Below are 20,000 nucleotides of genomic sequence, written 5' to 3'. Positions count from 1 at the left end.
GGGTCCATCCGGTCACACAGCAGCGGGTTGGGTCCACAGTGGTGGTTCCCATCGCCCATACTCGTGGCCTGAATCTGATCAAACATCTACAAAAGTAGGCTAGGGCTAGCCTACTATAAGGTTTCCCGATCCTCTCCTTGTTTCTACTTTCTTTTCGTCTTTGCAAGTGTTCTGAGCATGCCCCCTCTTCAAAAAAAGAAAAGAAACAAAGACGATCCAGTCACTTAAGGAAGGAAGCATGCGGTCCTGCAGCGGAACCGGGGAGCGACGTGTCTCGGCATGACGCACGGTCCCAAGTCCAGGCCAAGACAGGGGAGAACCGTGGAGAAGCCGGGGAGCCTCCTCAGGAGCCAGGGGCTGGAGCAGAGAAGAGCATGGTGCAACCTGCAAGGTGACGGGAGGGGGGGGGGGGGGGGGTCTAACCAGATCTATGGATGACCGAGGAGGAACGGGGAGGTGCCAAAACACACACACACACACACACACACACACACACACACACACACACACACACACACACACACACACACACTGCTGGTCCCACACGTAGAACAGAAACCAATTGAAAGACGGCGCGTAAAAGCCAAAGCGGCGGCCACAGTTCAGTTCACCAAGCCGGGGGAGAAAGTTTTGTCTACATCCATCAGCCTGTTACATTGCCGGCTCGGTTGCTGCCTGCGACGGATCCCGGATCGCATGGTGGATGCGGTCACATATCATATGAGGGTCGGTGGTCTTCTGCTTTTAGACAGCGCAAAAAATGTCTGTGCACCCGAGGAGACTGTGGTGCAAATGGAAAATGGTCAGCTTTGCTCAGACTGCGAGCACGAATCAAGTCTCTGTGTCAGTCATTATCATTATCATTTGCTTTACGGGTGAAATAATATCACACATCGGAGAGGGGGGGGCTGTGTCACCTCGCCTTGCTGTGAGATGTTGGTGTGTGTGGATAATATTCTAGTGGCAGGCTACACTTCACAAGAGGCAGGAACCGGAGACGTCATTTCCTGCCCACGCAGACTCACTAGCCGATGATTGGTCCACTCGCAGCTGCACGTTTTGACAGGAGGATCAGGCACGGAGCTATGAGACGATGGTGTAGTACCGCTATTCCGATCCGGGAAGCGCTGCCTGGCTTCCCCAGCCTGTTTGGTCATCGAAATCCTATTTTTAGGAAAGTCCCATAGGCCAGAAAACTGTGCGTAAAAGGAACACATTGCAGACGCACTTCTGACCCAGTAAGTTTACTGTATCCTCTTTCAGACAGAACAGACAAAATCATAGTAGCCTACTGTATTATGTTAATTTTTATACTTTATACTCAAGGGGCCTGAATATGTATTGAAAAAAATATTTAAAATACCTACCTAGGCCCATGTATACTATACATATTAGACCGATAGATGCATCTGTATAGGCATATAACCTGCAATTAAATACTATTTTCTGCATAATTCATCTGATGTGCGGTTATGCTTTTGTAAATAAATCAGAAATTAAAGGCCTAATGTATCACATAGCTCTAAAATAACTTAATTATGGGTTTCAACAAAGAGTGTTAGTAGCCTACATGATGGTGCAAAAATAAATAAATAAATAAATAAATAAATAAATAAATAAATAAATAAATAAATAAATAAATAAATAAATAAATAAATAAATAAATAAATAAAATCAGCTATTGATTACTTGAATTCACTAAAATACTGAATTTTAGCGTTTCTGTGAGACGAGAGTTAACTATAAAAAGATCATTCTATACAGAATGTCTTTGGCTATAATGATAGTTTAGTTGTCGAGTTATACAACTAGTAGCCAATGACCATTAAATAGTTTACAAAATCTTCGCAGAATTATCAGTCTGAAGCATTAAAAAAGAGAACCGGTTGTGTTTGTTGTTGATGACGTTTTGTAGGGTACTGGAGGTGTAACACCGTCATTCTTTGCATTATAAGCGCACACCACCACCAATCTATTCTATTCTATTCTACTGGCTAAGTGTCTCTGCTTGCTGCCTGCAGCTTGCACTTTATTGTGACTGCGAGATCATTTCTGTTGCAATAACTGAAAGTGGAATTTCCTCAGGTGGAAAAACGTCTTTGAAAACTCTGCAAAAAGGCTAAAGCATTTATGGACGGGATTATATAGGCTAATTATAGTTTTGCCGTGTGTTATTATTGTTGTTGTTGTGATTATTATTTGATTTTATTTTATTATCATATAGGCCATAATTACTGAACACAGCATGGTGGCTCCTTACTCTTTTCAGATGGCCTAATCTGGGAGAGAGTGAATAGAAACTGTCAATCACAAACTGCACTCAGCAGCAAGACAAGAGGGCTGATTGCTGCTGCTACAACATACACACGCACGCACGCACGCACGCACGCACGCACGCACACACACACACACACACACACACACACACACACACACACGCGCGCGCACACACACACACACACACACACACACACACACACACACACACACACACACACACACACACACACACACACACACACACACACACACGTGTGTTAGAGTGGCCATGCACTGCAGACGCGTAGCACTCTCTTTCTCCTTCCTCCCCTCTCTGCTTACTTATAATGCACACACAACCAAACCCCCTCCAAAATATATATATTTTTTTTACTTTTCCAAAAGCCAGTTCATGTTGATTTCAGTCTTTACAGCTATACGTCGCGTCATACTGTGATTATGACATTGTGCATGGAGAGTCTAGAGGAATAGGCCTCCTTCTGCACTGCTTTAGCTGCCAAATGTGATTCAATTGTTAAACCAGCCAAACAACAACAAAACACAATAGGATATTGCACTGACACTTCCTGCTAATCCAGTCTCTCGATATATAGTTAAATTAATTATAGATAGCATATAGATAGATAGCCTATAGATAGATAGGCCCGATAGATAGATAGATAGATAGATAGATAGATAGATAGATAGATAGATAGATAGATAGATAGAGATAGAGATAGATAGATAGATAGATAGATAGATAGATAGATAGACAGACAGATAGATAGATAGATAGATAGATAGATAGATAGATAGATAGATCGGTTTACTAATATTGACCAGATTGGATATAGGCTACATAAAGACCATCTGTCTCTGTAAAGCCTGCAATGCCATTTTATTTTCGTAGCACTATAGGCTATTCGGTTATGTATGTTTTATGTAATTTATATAGGCATAAAGGCAGTAATGTCTCAGAGTTTGACTCGACTTACCCCATCTATTCAACAAGTGTTTATTATTAGTAAAATAATGTCATAGTTGGTTTCCGTATAGGCTAGTTTTAGGCATTATGGTCTTCAGTGATTCTCAAATTATTCAACCATTTTCACATCAAGGACCCATAATTTATTATTTGCCCAGCATGCACTGACCCCCATTTGATGAGATTTTGTCTCTCAGACCCATCTGACTGCGAAGATTTTTTTACTGTCAGATATGATTTTGTCCAGAATCCCATACTCTCAATGTTTCATGTTTAAGCAGAGAATGTATACAATTCTGAGAGAAACCTACCGCCACCCCCACCCCCACGACAATGGTAAATTATTATCGGTATCGGTCTTCAAAAACCCATATCGGTCAATCCCACTCAAAACCCCCGTTATCTTAATGAGTGAATCCATGCAGATCCCAATTCACCCTGGACCATTGATATACGGGCGCGCTATAGCCTGCATGCCCGCGGGCCATGCAGTCCTGTGCAGTGCAGGAAGTGTTTATTTGCGCCATGCACTGACTGGCTGGCTCGCGGCTGCACTGCATCCCTCGTGGAGATGAATCTGATCAATCAGATCAATCAACACAGATTACTGTAATCCCGAAGGTCAGGGGGAGGGCACCGGGCCACGCAGAGTTCACACACACACACACACACACACACACACACACACACACACACACACACACACACACACACACACACACACACACACACACACACACACACACACACACACACACACACACACACACACACACACACACACACACGTGACACACACACACACACACGTGACACACACACACACACACACACACACACACACACACACACACACACACACACACACACACACACACACACACACACACACACAGCCGCTTTAGCCAAATCTGGAATGCAAAAGATTTGGCAAACGGCCGTCCATCATCTGAGGAGATAGGCTATATCCTCTCATTTCCGCTTCTTTTCCACGTAATTCGCAATTCCGAGAAAACACATGGACCCACAGCTAGTGAAGTCGTTGGGCAAAACTTGGTTCAGATTGAATTAGAATGAACAACATGATGTAGGCCTTCCGCCTATTTATATTCATTGCTTTTCATGGGGTAACACGACACGTGTAAATAAACTGTGTAAAACATTACCATTTTAGAGGTTGTTAAAGTGGGAAGAAATATCTTTGCTGTGGACACAGACTCGGGGGGGGGGGGGGGGGGCGTGTCATTACACAGTTGTGTTCATTCAGATCTATTGTAAACTGAATGAGAGAGAGAGGTGACAAAATGTGACAAAGAATAAATGTCTCCATTCAGCCATAACCTGTATGGAGGGCAAAGTGGCAACCCAAACGCAGCTTTTACGCACCGTTTACGCATCTGTGGAACAGAGTTTATCCACCTTTTTATAGGCTTTATGGCATAAAATCATACTTTTCTATTGGGCCTATATGTCAAACCGATGTAAAGTTATGTGAGAATATGGGTCTCTATAGGGAAAATTGATAAATAGTTTTTGCGTAATTTAATGGTTTTCCTCACCGACTGGAGGTCATGTTTCTTGTTTCCCCACCTTTTAACACGTCATCATAGGCTACTACACCCGGAACAGAGCCTCATAATGAAACCTGCACGGCGCCTGAGAAAATGAGCTGTTGTGTTTCACCAGAGTCCAAATTCATATGGTTTAGTTTGACCGGTCTGACGTTCAAGTTAAGACGACTAAATTAATGTTAAATTACGGTATAGGCCTATTTTAATATAGGCTACATGACAAATAATAAATGAGGCAAACAACTAGATTATAATACATATATTATATATATATATATATATATATATATATATATATATATATATATATATATATATATATATATATATATATATATATATATATATATATATATATATATATATATATATATATAAATATATATAGGAGCAACACACCGACCCATTTATATTGAATTTTAACATCTATTAACCAATTTCAAAATACATAGCCATTTAGCCTATTGTGCGCATTTAGTGCTTGCACATCAGATTTTTTAATAGGCTACTTATTGATGATCAGTTTATAGGTTACGTCTGAATATATTATTTAGTTTAACCTTTAAATGGATGACGACGACGCTCAAATACAAACTTTAAAGTTTGAGTTCATTTGAGTTTGTATTTGATACAAACTTTAAAGTTTGTATTTGTATACATTTTAATGACTAATGAATAAAGAAATGGATAAAGAACAATGAGACTGTTTATAGATTATTTTAAAGTTTGAAAACTGTTTTGGTATAGGCTATATAACTTTAGATAAATATATAAAAAAAACATGGTGATATAAAAACGAGTTTCTGTGGGGCTTAATTTTGTGAGCATCAAAAATTTACGACCAATTTGTGACAAATATTTAATAACCGCACATTTTTGTAGACTACGCCAATACTTTAGTCTTTACTTTTGTTGTCGCGAAGACGTCATGTTATGGAGCTCCAAGTCAACAGCCACAGGAAATTACCAATAAATAGGCCTATAACAATTGTAATTAATTAGATATGAGGCTATTCCCGCTTTAAGCTGATAATATGCATGCTTCCTCTGTATGTTGCTTCCATTGATCACTTAACACTAGGCCTATAATAATAATAATAATAATAATAATAATAATAATAATAATAATAATAATAATAATAATAATAAGACAAGAAACACGAAACAAAGTCCTCACTTTGTGATATGCAAGATTTGTTTTTAATCAACCCCATTCTGAAAAAGCAAAGGCAATAATGCGAGTCTGAAAATGAGCTTTAATTTAATTTCTCCTCATTCCTCAAAAGTTGAAATTTTGGAGATTCCTCTTTTCCACTTTTGTCCCTCTTCCCATTTATCTTTTTTTATAGGTGATCAACTTGTTACACGAGAAAATTCAGCTAAAATGTTCACTTTATTAAGGAACAACCCCCCCCCCCCCCACACACACACACACACATTTGGCTCACAGTACCCTGCCTGCCCTCTATAGAGACATTGGAGTCTAGAGCTTCTACAATTCTGCCACCTCAGAGATTCGTTTCGTCTCCTCCATCAGCAACCCAGGCTTTATGCACATGCAGCAGATAAGTTAATATCAGGGTTTGCTTTTGTCCATAGAATAGACCTCAGGAACCTGGGGAATCTGTCCTGTTAAAAGATAGCCCATCAATCTTGAAATATAGCCAAATGTTCATTCATTGAAATGTTTAAGTGAAAATACCCAAAATGTGTTGAAATTATGGGAAGACAACATTTTTGGAGCAGAAAATAAATAAAGTCTACACACTGAAAAATAATGAGCTCCCAGGTATATATATTTTTAAGTTAGCTCCTAGTTCTTTTTTTTGTTAGCTCTCCCAGGTCCGTTTATTGACATTTCGACCATCAGGACTTCTTCAGAATGAAGGAGGAAGAGGAGCACTCATATGAGAACATCAAGAACTCAACACAACAGCTCGCCATCTTCAGCTGCTCGGACTCTTCTCTGAATTTCCCTACAGCGGTGCAACAGTCTCTGACACAGGGGACAACTGTGTTGCCAAGAAACTTATCCTGAAGGAATGGAAATCCCCCTCTTCACCCTCTTTTCAATTGTGGCTGACGGATATGACCTATGTTATACGGATGGAGAGACTTAGGTTCTTGAGGACCAACTCACTTAATACATTTTTGGTTATTTGGGACCCATTTTTAGCCTACCTCAGTGAGGCTGGGGGCGACGGGTGACTTGCCTACGATATGTCCTGCAAGCATGTAGATACGTTGTGCAACTGGTTGTATGATACAATACTGAGTGTTAAGAATATCTGTATTTGTTTTTGTTTTGTTTTCTTCCGTCCTCATGTGTATGAGCCTGTCTGTTTGCCTTGTTTGTGTGTTGTTTAATAAAAATAAAAAAAAGGCTGCTAAAATAAAATATTGGGGGGGGGGGGGATAACTCAACACAACATTTTTGACACAGGTTATCAGGCTAAAACATGTGATGATATAGTCCACTTGTCTACTTAGTTAGTTTTGCCAAGGTAAAATACTGTTGCAGCAGTAATAGGCCGCCTCCTAGTGTTTTTACAATGAACTGCAGGAGCCAAACTCATACATAGACGGTTTTTATTCATAGTTTGTTGACATAAAAAAAAACAGACAGCAGCGTAACAAATCACACATACAGGGAGCAGATATGAACAAATAATCGGCTACAGGCTTGAACCAGTAACCTAATGAGCGCTTCCGTTTTGCCGAAACTCACAAAGCAGGAACAGAACCAGATTTTGACCCAGGACGCAGCAGCAAATATCAAATAAATCCAACTAATCTGGATGACACAAACAGTTCATATAGCCTATTATGCAGAGAAATCACACACCAAATCATTTCCTTTTAAGGCTGAATGCACGACAAAACATGTCAAAACTATGACGAGAGCTGAGTCACAAGAAGGGAATTTGATGATTTTGTGAAAAGGGGGTTGATTGGGAGATTGCAGTCCAGCCAGTTCATGGCACTTACTCTATAAGCACAACGCATAAATTAAACAAGAGTGATAGGTAATTTATCCACTATCGTGTTTATTATCTGATTTCTTCTGATCTGCACTTGTAGCTTGTTAAGTGAGCCGAAAGGCAAAAACATCTGTATGATCATCAGAGAGAGAGAGAGAGAGAGGCAAGATGGTGGAGGTGGGATGGATTAACACTGGAAAGACAACAGACAGGCTAGTGATAGTTCCACCAGGCACCCCTCCAACATATGTGCCAGGGAGTGAGTGATCTATGACATCACAGTAGGAATGATGACATCATCCTAACACAGGACAATGAGAGGCACTTGTGTCTCAAATGGGTTCTGAAGGCTTGAGGAAATCACACAATGAAACAAAACATGACTCCCTCCCTAAACCTGCTCGATGCATTATTTTGTACTTTTTCTTCTTCAACAGAAAAACTCGCTCGGCTACCACTACTGAATTGTTATTAGCTGCAAATTCTGGGAAATGTAGGAAATCACTAACTGCATTAGATCAGACCGGTTGAGGGAAAGAACTACAAAAGAGTAAAGTAAAACTCCTGGAAGGTTCTGAACATCACAGACTGATGATATCGAACAGTGTATGAGGGATCTTTTCCTTTAAACGGACCAATGTGAGCGGATTGCAGCACAGTAAAGGGCCATGGTTGGTCCAGCTAAGCCTTCAGAGGTGAGGAGGGTTATATAGAGCGGTCTGCAGTGCCCCCTTGTGGTAAAAACACAGGCATTATAGGCTCCTGAATAATAATAATAATAATGAAAGCCCTTGTCTGCGCACACACACCTGTAAATCCATGCAGGTCAACAGGTGAGTAAACAGTGCACACATCATCAGGGAAAAGGAGCACAGCACAATTGGCAGTGAACGAGATCCAACCAAGGCTGCTGCATTGCTTCAGAGTGCGCTGCTGCCCTCTAGAGGTTTAATAAGGAAAACACAGATGAACTGCACATGATGGTAAAACATACTGCAGGACTGTAGGATTTTGAAAAGCTGCCTCGGCAGAGGACAAGCAACACAGACGTCACCATGTGTCCGTTCAGATGCTGTGGACTTTCCTATGACTGCTTTTGAATTTATGCAAATGTTCTCAGGATGCAGAGACACTGCTATCCTTTCACTACAGTGGTGCCTGATATGTTGCACATGGCACTGTATTTGTGTGTGTGTGTGTGTGTGTGTGTGTGTGTGTCGTTTCTTTCTTGATCCAGGGATATGGCAGGTGTGTGTTATGTGTTTACACCTGGGTACGGGCGTGTGTCCACATGGCATTTTTCTGCATTTTGTTTGGAGTGGGGAAAAGCTCTAACCTGACGCTGCCAGATGGACGGTATAGCTCCACATAGTGGTCACTAAACCAGTCGATCTGGGAATGCAGTAACCAGACCCGCTGACGGAGGCGGGCACTTTTTCCAAGCTACTTGGCAGGTGATTGGATGATCCATCTGTCTATCACCGCTGGTGGGTGTTAACTTCAACCAATCAGATCACCGAAGGTGCCTGTGCCCTGATCTCCGTGGTATTCATTGATTGAGTCCTCACGGTCGTAAAGTCACCTTCGAAGCATGAAGTTAGATTATAACGAACTAGTTGTGTGGCTTAGCCTTCCCAAATGTTGAGGGTCGTTTTTTAGAATTTAATACAGAGAATTGGGAACGTTACATTCAATTTCATTCAGACTGCCTGACACTTCCGCGGCGGCAGCCATGTTGACGAGTGAAAAGAACTACAAAGACCATGTACCCACTACTTGCCCAGACGAGCCTGAGCCCGCCTACGGCTGCCGCTGATTGGTCGGGCCGGCATGGTTCGACCAATCATCTTAACTGCCTGTGCATGACAAGATGGATACGTCGAGAGAATCTCTTTTGATCTCGCGAGGTTATCCATCTTGCAAGCAAGGTTAGAAAAGCGCTGCCTGGAGCGCTTTTTGTGAGGAGAAGAGCAGATGCTAACGTCACCTGCTGCTAGCTTACTAGCGGCCAGCGTCATTGCAATTGGTTTGCTGGGAAAAGCCGGTCACGTCACCCGGCGCTTTTCTCTAAAGTTGAACATTTGGGAACCTTTGAAAGCGCTCCGCTCTGACAAGGAAAACAAAAATGGTCGCAGCGCTTTTCTGGAGCGGCCACCTTTTCGCACCTTTCGGCTGCCTCCTGTTGCTTTCAGGAGGAAATGGCGCTGAAGCTCAGAAAAACCCCCGATGTGGACACAGCCTTTAAAGGAACACTCCGCCCATTTTCAACCAGCTTTGTATCATTAGAACATCAGTAGTATATCAGAAAACTGTAAACTGTTTTGAAGTCTGTCATTTAATTTGACAGTTATTGAGTGTTAAAGTGTGGACCAGTGACATCACTGGTCCACACTAACTCAAATTAATAACTCATTAACTCAAATCAACTCTCAATAACTGTCAAACTAGATGAATGATGAATAGTTTGACAGTTATTGAGAGTTGATTTGAGTTAATGAGTTATTAATTTGAGTTAGTGTGGACCAGTGATGTCACTGGTCCACACTTTAACACTCAATAACTGTCAAATTAAATGACAGACTTCAAAACCGTTTACAGTATACAGTTTTCTGATATACTACTGATGTTCTAATGATACAAAGCTGGTTGAAAATGGGCGGAGTGTTCCTTTAAGTGTGCAGTGTTGATCCTTCTTCTGTCATCTGCAAGATGGCAACTGTGTGTGTGTGTGTGTCTGTGTGTCTGTGTGTGTGTGTGTGTGTGTGTGTGTGTGTGTGTGTGTGTGTGTGTGTATTCGGGGGGAGGGCAGATGCTTCAGATTTAGTCAAATCCTTGCCAGTCACTCTGTTCAGAGTCGTACTCCAACTCCACACCGACACAGCGAACTCCCTCCAGCAGCATGGGCGTACCGTGGTGACGATCTAGAGAGAGAGAGACAGAGAGAGAAGACAAACAGAGAGAGAGAGAGAGAGAGAGAGAGAGAGAGAGAGAGAGAGAGAGAGAAGACAAACAGAGAAAGAGAGAGAGAGAGAGAGAGAGAGAGAAGACACAGAGAGAGAGAGAGAGAGAGAGAGAGAGAAGACAAACAGAGAAAGAGAGAGAGAGAGAGAGAGAGAGAGAAGACACAGAGAGAGAGAGAGAGAGAGAGAGAGAAGACAAACAGAGAGAGAGAGAGAGAGAGAGAAGACACAGAGAGAGAGAGAGAGAGAGAAGACAAACAGAGAGAGAGAGAGAGAGAGAGAAGACACAGAGAGAGAGAGAGAGAGAGAGAGAGAAGACAAACAGAGAGATCTCACAAATCACTTTTCAAGAGAAAGTCAACCTCTCACTTCTCTGACACTAACAAACTAGAAAGCCATTAATTGTGTGTAAACTTGATTGAAGAGAGATGATATATATATATATATATATATATATATATATAATCCGGCATAAGGAGCTTTAATCCGCTGATCCGTTTGTGGTCCAGGCCTCAATTACAACACAGACAATCTGCACAGATGTTGTGTTCAGGCCACGCCCCCACACCACCCCAACCCCCGTTCACCTGTCTTCAATCACACACACACACACACACACACACACACACACACACACACACACACACACACAATAATACACACACTGACGCATGGTACTATTACACAGTCACAGATGGAAAGACCGCCTCCACCCCCTCGCCCTCCACAACTCCCCATCTGCTGAAAGAAATGCCAATCTCATTCTGTCTGCCTGGCACTTTCAATAGTGCTTTAAGAATGAGAATGCTCAATAAGAATCAGAGTCTGATGAAGACGCTGTCGCGTTGAAACGTTCGTTTGCACCTTTGAGTTAAATTAATTCCCAGTGAATCGAGTGCTCCAGGTCTTTCTTTCTGTTGTGAATACTGTCCTGTCCTGAGAGCACCCACCTCCCCGCAAGAGACTCCTCTACCTTGATACTGTTCAGAGAGTCTCCAGCAGGAGGCAGCAGCAACACACTGGTGCATTCAACCCTCTCTGTGGCTATCAGGTCTCCACCTAAACCTAGACTCCCAGACTGAGTCAGATGTGTAAACAGGTCAGCTGTGAAAGACTTCATGGGCGGAGCTGCAGCAGCCAATCCCATTAGTTGTAAACTCTAATTAATTTCCAACTATTTTGATCATCAATTAATCGGTTTGAGTACGTTTTTTTAATAAAATAAAGTCAAATGTGTCTGATTCCAGCTTCTTAAATGGGTAAGTCGGAAAAAACAAATTTTTCAAGGTCAGAATTGAGACTTTGACTATCAATTTCTCCAAAATGGCTGCGTGAAAATGGCCCATTTCATGAAAGTCTATACCCAGGGGTGTAGTGTACACAAATATGTCAGTCATGGTCTATTTTCTGATGTCTTTACTCTGCTATGATGGTGAACTGATTATCTTTGGGTTATGGACAAAAGAAGACATTAATTAGTTAATAATTAATTAATAAATCTTTCTAATCTAATCTAATCTAATCTAATCTACCGTAATCTAATCTAATCTAATCTAATCTAATCTGATCTGATCACTGACAGTTTTCACCATTTTCTGACATTTTGTAGACCAAACAACTAATCAATTAATCGAGAAAATAATGGTCTAATAATGGATGAATTTATAAAAATTTCTCAAAGGATTTCCCTCATGTCTTCCGGAGTTTCCAGAGTTCAAACCCCGGGTGACTGAACTGAATGAGGCAACAGCGTGGTGTAATATACACTGTAGCTACACACAGACACGGTGTAATATACACTGTAGCTACACACAGACACGGTGTAATATACACTGTAGCTACACACAGACACGGTGTAATATACACTGTAGCTACAAACTGAATGAGGCAACAGCATGGTGTAATATACACTGTAGATACAAACTGAATGAGGCAACAGCGTGGTGTAATATACACTGTAGATACAAACTGAATGAGGCAACAGCATGGTGTAATATACACTGTAGATACAAACTGAATGAGGCAACAGCGTGGTGTAATATACACTGTAGCTACAAACTGAATGAGGCAACAGCGTGGTGTAATATACACTGTAGATACAAACTGAATGAGGCAACAGCGTGGTGTAATATACACTGTAGATACAAACTGAATGAGGCAACAGCGTGGTGTAATATACACTGTAGATACAAACTGAATGAGGCAACAGCATGGTGTAATATACACTGTAGATACAAACTGAATGAGGCAACAGCGTGGTGTAATATACACTGTAGCTACACACTGAATGAGGCAACAGCATGGTGTAATATACACTGTAGCTACAAACTGAATGAGGCAACAGCGTGGTGTAATATACACTGTAGATACAAACTGAATGAGGCAACAGCGTGGTGTAATATACACTGTAGATACAAACTGAATGAGGCAACAGCATGGTGTAATATACACTGTAGATACAAACTGAATGAGGCAACAGCATGGTGTAATATACACTGTAGATACAAACTGAATGAGGCAACAGCATGGTGTAATATACACTGTAGATACAAACTGAATGAGGCAACAGCGTGGTGTAATATACACTGTAGATACAAACTGAATGAGGCAACAGCATGGTGTAATATACACTGTAGATACAAACTGAATGAGGCAACAGCGTGGTGTAATATACACTGTAGATACAAACTGAATGAGGCAACAGCATGGTGTAATATACACTGTAGATACAAACTGAATGAGGCAACAGCGTGGTGTAATATACACTGTAGATACACACTGAATGAGGCAACAGCGTGGTGTAATATACACTGTAGATACAAACTGAATGAGGCAACAGCGTGGTGTAATATACACTGTAGCTACAAACTGAATGAGGCAACAGCATGGTGTAATATACACTGTAGATACAAACTGAATGAGGCAACAGCGTGGTGTAATATACACTGTAGATACACACTGAATGAGGCAACAGCGTGGTGTAATATACACTGTAGATACAAACTGAATGAGGCAACAGCGTGGTGTAATATACACTGTAGATACAAACTGAATGAGGCAACAGCGTGGTGTAATATACACTGTAGATACAAACTGAATGAGGCAACAGCGTGGTGTAATATACACTGTAGATACACACTGAATGAGGCAACAGCGTGGTGTAATATACACTGTAGATACAAACTGAATGAGGCAACAGCGTGGTGTAATATACACTGTAGCTACAAACTGAATGAGGCAACAGCATGGTGTAATATACACTGTAGATACAAACTGAATGAGGCAACAGCGTGGTGTAATATACACTGTAGATACACACTGAATGAGGCAACAGCGTGGTGTAATATACACTGTAGATACAAACTGAATGAGGCAACAGCATGGTGTAATATACACTGTAGATACAAACTGAATGAGGCAACAGCGTGGTGTAATATACACTGTAGATACAAACTGAATGAGGCAACAGCGTGGTGTAATATACACTGTAGATACAAACTGAATGAGGCAACAGCGTGGTGTAATATACACTGTAGATACAAACTGAATGAGGCAACAGCATGGTGTAATATACACTGTAGATACAAACTGAATGAGGCAACAGCGTGGTGTAATATACACTGTAGCTACAAACTGAATGAGGCAACAGCATGGTGTAATATACACTGTAGATACAAACTGAATGAGGCAACAGCGTGGTGTAATATACACTGTAGATACAAACTGAATGAGGCAACAGCGTGGTGTAATATACACTGTAGATACAAACTGAATGAGGCAACAGCATGGTGTAATATACACTGTAGATACAAACTGAATGAGGCAACAGCATGGTGTAATATACACTGTAGATACACACTGAATGAGGCAACAGCGTGGTGTAATATACACTGTAGATACAAACTGAATGAGGCAACAGCATGGTGTAATATACACTGTAGATACAAACTGAATGAGGCAACAGCATGGTGTAATATACACTGTAGATACAAACTGAATGAGGCAACAGCGTGGTGTAATATACACTGTAGATACAAACTGAATGAGGCAACAGCGTGGTGTAATATACACTGTAGATACAAACTGAATGAGGCAACAGCGTGGTGTAATATACACTGTAGATACAAACTGAATGAGGCAACAGCATGGTGTAATATACACTGTAGATACAAACTGAATGAGGCAACAGCGTGGTGTAATATACACTGTAGATACAAACTGAATGAGGCAACAGCGTGGTGTAATATACACTGTAGATACAAACTGAATGAGGCAACAGCATGGTGTAATATACACTGTAGATACAAACTGAATGAGGCAACAGCGTGGTGTAATATACACTGTAGATACAAACTGAATGAGGCAACAGCGTGGTGTAATATACACTGTAGATACAAACTGAATGAGGCAACAGCATGGTGTAATATACACTGTAGATACAAACTGAATGAGGCAACAGCGTGGTGTAATATACACTGTAGATACAAACTGAATGAGGCAACAGCGTGGTGTAATATACACTGTAGATACAAACTGAATGAGGCAACAGCATGGTGTAATATACACTGTAGATACAAACTGAATGAGGCAACAGCGTGGTGTAATATACACTGTAGATACAAACTGAATGAGGCAACAGCATGGTGTAATATACACTGTAGATACAAACTGAATGAGGCAACAGCGTGGTGTAATATACACTGTAGATACAAACTGAATGAGGCAACAGCATGGTGTAATATACACTGTAGATACAAACTGAATGAGGCAACAGCGTGGTGTAATATACACTGTAGATACAAACTGAATGAGGCAACAGCGTGGTGTAATATACACTGTAGATACAAACTGAATGAGGCAACAGCATGGTGTAATATACACTGTAGATACAAACTGAATGAGGCAACAGCATGGTGTAATATACACTGTAGATACACACTGAATGAGGCAACAGCGTGGTGTAATATACACTGTAGATACAAACTGAATGAGGCAACAGCGTGGTGTAATATACACTGTAGATACAAACTGAATGAGGCAACAGCGTGGTGTAATATACACTGTAGATACAAACTGAATGAGGCAACAGCATGGTGTAATATACACTGTAGATACAAACTGAATGAGGCAACAGCGTGGTGTAATATACACTGTAGATACAAACTGAATGAGGCAACAGCGTGGTGTAATATACACTGTAGATACAAACTGAATGAGGCAACAGCATGGTGTAATATACACTGTAGATACAAACTGAATGAGGCAACAGCGTGGTGTAATATACACTGTAGATACAAACTGAATGAGGCAACAGCGTGGTGTAATATACACTGTAGATACAATCTGAATGAGGCAACAGCGTGGTGTAATATACACTGTAGATACAAACTGAATGAGGCAACAGCATGGTGTAATATACACTGTAGATACAAACTGAATGAGGCAACAGCGTGGTGTAATATACACTGTAGATACAAACTGAATGAGGCAACAACGTGGTGTAATATACACTGTAGATACAAACTGAATGAGGCAACAGCGTGGTGTAATATACACTGTAGATACAAACTGAATGAGGCAACAGCATGGTGTAATATACACTGTAGATACAAACTGAATGAGGCAACAGCGTGGTGTAATATACACTGTAGCTACAAACTGAATGAGGCAACAGCGTGGTGTAATATACACTGTAGATACAAACTGAATGAGGCAACAGCGTGGTGTAATATACACTGTAGCTACAAACTGAATGAGGCAACAGCGTGGTGTAATATACACTGTAGATACAAACTGAATGAGGCAACAGCGTGGTGTAATATACACTGTAGATACAAACTGAATGAGGCAACAGCATGGTGTAATATACACTGTAGATACAAACTGAATGAGGCAACAGCATGGTGTAATATACACTGTAGCTACAAACTGAATGAGGCAACAGTGTGGTGTAATATACACTGTAGATACAAACTGAATGAGGCAACAGCGTGGTGTAATATACACTGTAGCTACAAACTGAATGAGGCAACAGCGTGGTGTAATATACACTGTAGATACAATCTGAATGAGGCAACAGCATGGTGTAATATACACTGTAGATACAAACTGAATGAGGCAACAGCGTGGTGTAATATACACTGTAGATACAAACTGAATGAGGCAACAGCATGGTGTAATATACACTGTAGATACAAACTGAATGAGGCAACAGCGTGGTGTAATATACACTGTAGATACAAACTGAATGAGGCAACAGCGTGGTGTAATATACACTGTAGATACAAACTGAATGAGGCAACAGCATGGTGTAATATACACTGTAGATACAAACTGAATGAGGCAACAGCGTGGTGTAATATACACTGTAGATACAAACTGAATGAGGCAACAACGTGGTGTAATATACACTGTAGCTACAAACTGAATGAGGCAACAGCGTGGTGTAATATACACTGTAGATACAAACTGAATGAGGCAACAGCGTGGTGTAATATACACTGTAGCTACAAACTGAATGAGGCAACAGCGTGGTGTAATATACACTGTAGATACAAACTGAATGAGGCAACAGCGTGGTGTAATATACACTGTAGATACAAACTGAATGAGGCAACAGCATGGTGTAATATACACTGTAGATACAAACTGAATGAGGCAACAGCATGGTGTAATATACACTGTAGCTACAAACTGAATGAGGCAACAGTGTGGTGTAATATACACTGTAGATACAAACTGAATGAGGCAACAGCGTGGTGTAATATACACTGTAGCTACAAACTGAATGAGGCAACAGCGTGGTGTAATATACACTGTAGATACAAACTGAATGAGGCAACAGCGTGGTGTAATATACACTGTAGATACAAACTGAATGAGGCAACAGCGTGGTGTAATATACACTGTAGATACAAACTGAATGAGGCAACAGCATGGTGTAATATACACTGTAGATACAAACTGAATGAGGCAACAGCATGGTGTAATATACACTGTAGATACAAACTGAATGAGGCAACAGCGTGGTGTAATATACACTGTAGCTACAAACTGAATGAGGCAACAGCGTGGTGTAATATACACTGTAGATACAAACTGAATGAGGCAACAGCGTGGTGTAATATACACTGTAGATACAAACTGAATGAGGCAACAGCGTGGTGTAATATACACTGTAGATACAAACTGAATGAGGCAACAGCGTGGTGTAATATACACTGTAGATACAAACTGAATGAGGCAACAGCGTGGTGTAATATACACTGTAGATACAAACTGAATGAGGCAACAGCATGGTGTAATATACACTGTAGATACAAACTGAATGAGGCAACAGCGTGGTGTAATATACACTGTAGATACAAACTGAATGAGGCAACAGCGTGGTGTAATATACACTGTAGATACAAACTGAATGAGGCAACAGCATGGTGTAATATACACTGTAGATACAAACTGAATGAGGCAACAGCGTGGTGTAATATACACTGTAGATACAAACTGAATGAGGCAACAGCGTGGTGTAATATACACTGTAGATACAAACTGAATGAGGCAACAGCATGGTGTAATATACACTGTAGATTACAAACTGAATGAGGCAACAGCATGGTGTAATATACACTGTAGATACAAACTGAATGAGGCAACAGCGTGGTGTAATATACACTGTAGATACAAACTGAATGAGGCAACAGCATGGTGTAATATACACTGTAGATACAAACTGAATGAGGCAACAGCATGGTGTAATATACACTGTAGATACAAACTGAATGAGGCAACAGCGTGGTGTAATATACACTGTAGATACACACTGAATGAGGCAACAGCGTGGTGTAATATACACTGTAGATACAAACTGAATGAGGCAACAGCGTGGTGTAATATACACTGTAGCTACAAACTGAATGAGGCAACAGCATGGTGTAATATACACTGTAGCTACACACTGAATGAGGCAACAGCGTGGTGTAATATACACTGTAGATACAAACTGAATGAGGCAACAGCGTGGTGTAATATACACTGTAGATACACACTGAATGAGGCAACAGCGTGGTGTAATATACACTGTAGATACAAACTGAATGAGGCAACAGCATGGTGTAATATACACTGTAGATACAAACTGAATGAGGCAACAGCGTGGTGTAATATACACTGTAGCTACAAACTGAATGAGGCAACAGCGTGGTGTAATATACACTGTAGCTACAAACTGAATGAGGCAACAGCATGGTGTAATATACACTGTAGATACAAACTGAATGAGGCAACAGCGTGGTGTAATATACACTGTAGATACAAACTGAATGAGGCAACAGCATGGTGTAATATACACTGTAGATACAAACTGAATGAGGCAACAGCATGGTGTAATATACACTGTAGATACAAACTGAATGAGGCAACAGCGTGGTGTAATATACACTGTAGATACAAACTGAATGAGGCAACAGCGTGGTGTAATATACACTGTAGATACAAACTGAATGAGGCAACAGCGTGGTGTAATATACACTGTAGATACAAACTGAATGAGGCAACAGCATGGTGTAATATACACTGTAGCTACAAACTGAATGAGGCAACAGCGTGGTGTAATATACACTGTAGATACAAACTGAATGAGGCAACAGCGTGGTGTAATATACACTGTAGATACAAACTGAATGAGGCAACAGCATGGTGTAATATACACTGTAGATACAAACTGAATGAGGCAACAGCGTGGTGTAATATACACTGTAGCTACAAACTGAATGAGGCAACAGCGTGGTGTAATATACACTGTAGCTACAAACTGAATGAGGCAACAGCGTGGTGTAATATACACTGTAGATACAAACTGAATGAGGCAACAGCGTGGTGTAATATACACTGTAGATACAAACTGAATGAGGCAACAGCGTGGTGTAATATACACTGTAGCTACAAACTGAATGAGGCAACAGCATGGTGTAATATACACTGTAGATACAAACTGAATGAGGCAACAGCGTGGTGTAATATACACTGTAGATACAAACTGAATGAGGCAACAGCGTGGTGTAATATACACTGTAGATACAAACTGAATGAGGCAACAGCGTGGTGTAATATACACTGTAGATACAAACTGAATGAGGCAACAGCGTGGTGTAATATACACTGTAGATACAAACTGAATGAGGCAACAGCATGGTGTAATATACACTGTAGCTACAAACTGAATGAGGCAACAGCGTGGTGTAATATA

The 20,000-nt window shown here is 40.8% G+C and overlaps 2 protein-coding genes across 3 annotated transcripts in view; both read right to left on the bottom strand.

The window, feature by feature from the left end:
- Window positions 1–86, bottom strand: part of vax2 (ventral anterior homeobox 2) — a gene marked incomplete at both ends in the record, with an annotated part of 39,721 nt that extends 39,635 nt beyond the window's left edge. Inside the window, one exon of the mRNA XM_083640342.1 lies at window positions 1–86. This exon is cut by the window's left edge and continues 155 nt beyond it. Within this exon, the coding sequence (XP_083496468.1) occupies window positions 1–86 (86 nt within the window).
- Window positions 87–10,376: 10,290 nt separating this feature from the next.
- Window positions 10,377–20,000, bottom strand: part of adisspb (adipose secreted signaling protein b) — a 39,649-nt gene continuing 30,025 nt past the window's right edge. For both annotated transcript variants that reach the window (XM_083640288.1, XM_083640287.1), the window contains exon 7: window positions 10,377–10,717. In XM_083640288.1, the coding sequence (XP_083496414.1) occupies window positions 10,617–10,717 (101 nt within the window). In that variant the 3' untranslated portion in view covers window positions 10,377–10,616. The remainder of the gene's footprint in view (window positions 10,718–20,000) is intronic.

This window comes from Poromitra crassiceps, assembly GCF_964638095.1.
Source record: "Poromitra crassiceps genome assembly, chromosome: 7".
NCBI lineage: Eukaryota > Metazoa > Chordata > Actinopteri > Beryciformes > Melamphaidae > Poromitra > Poromitra crassiceps.
The sequence above is the reverse complement of the archived record's forward strand: the minus strand, read 5'-3'. Positions and strand labels throughout refer to the sequence as shown.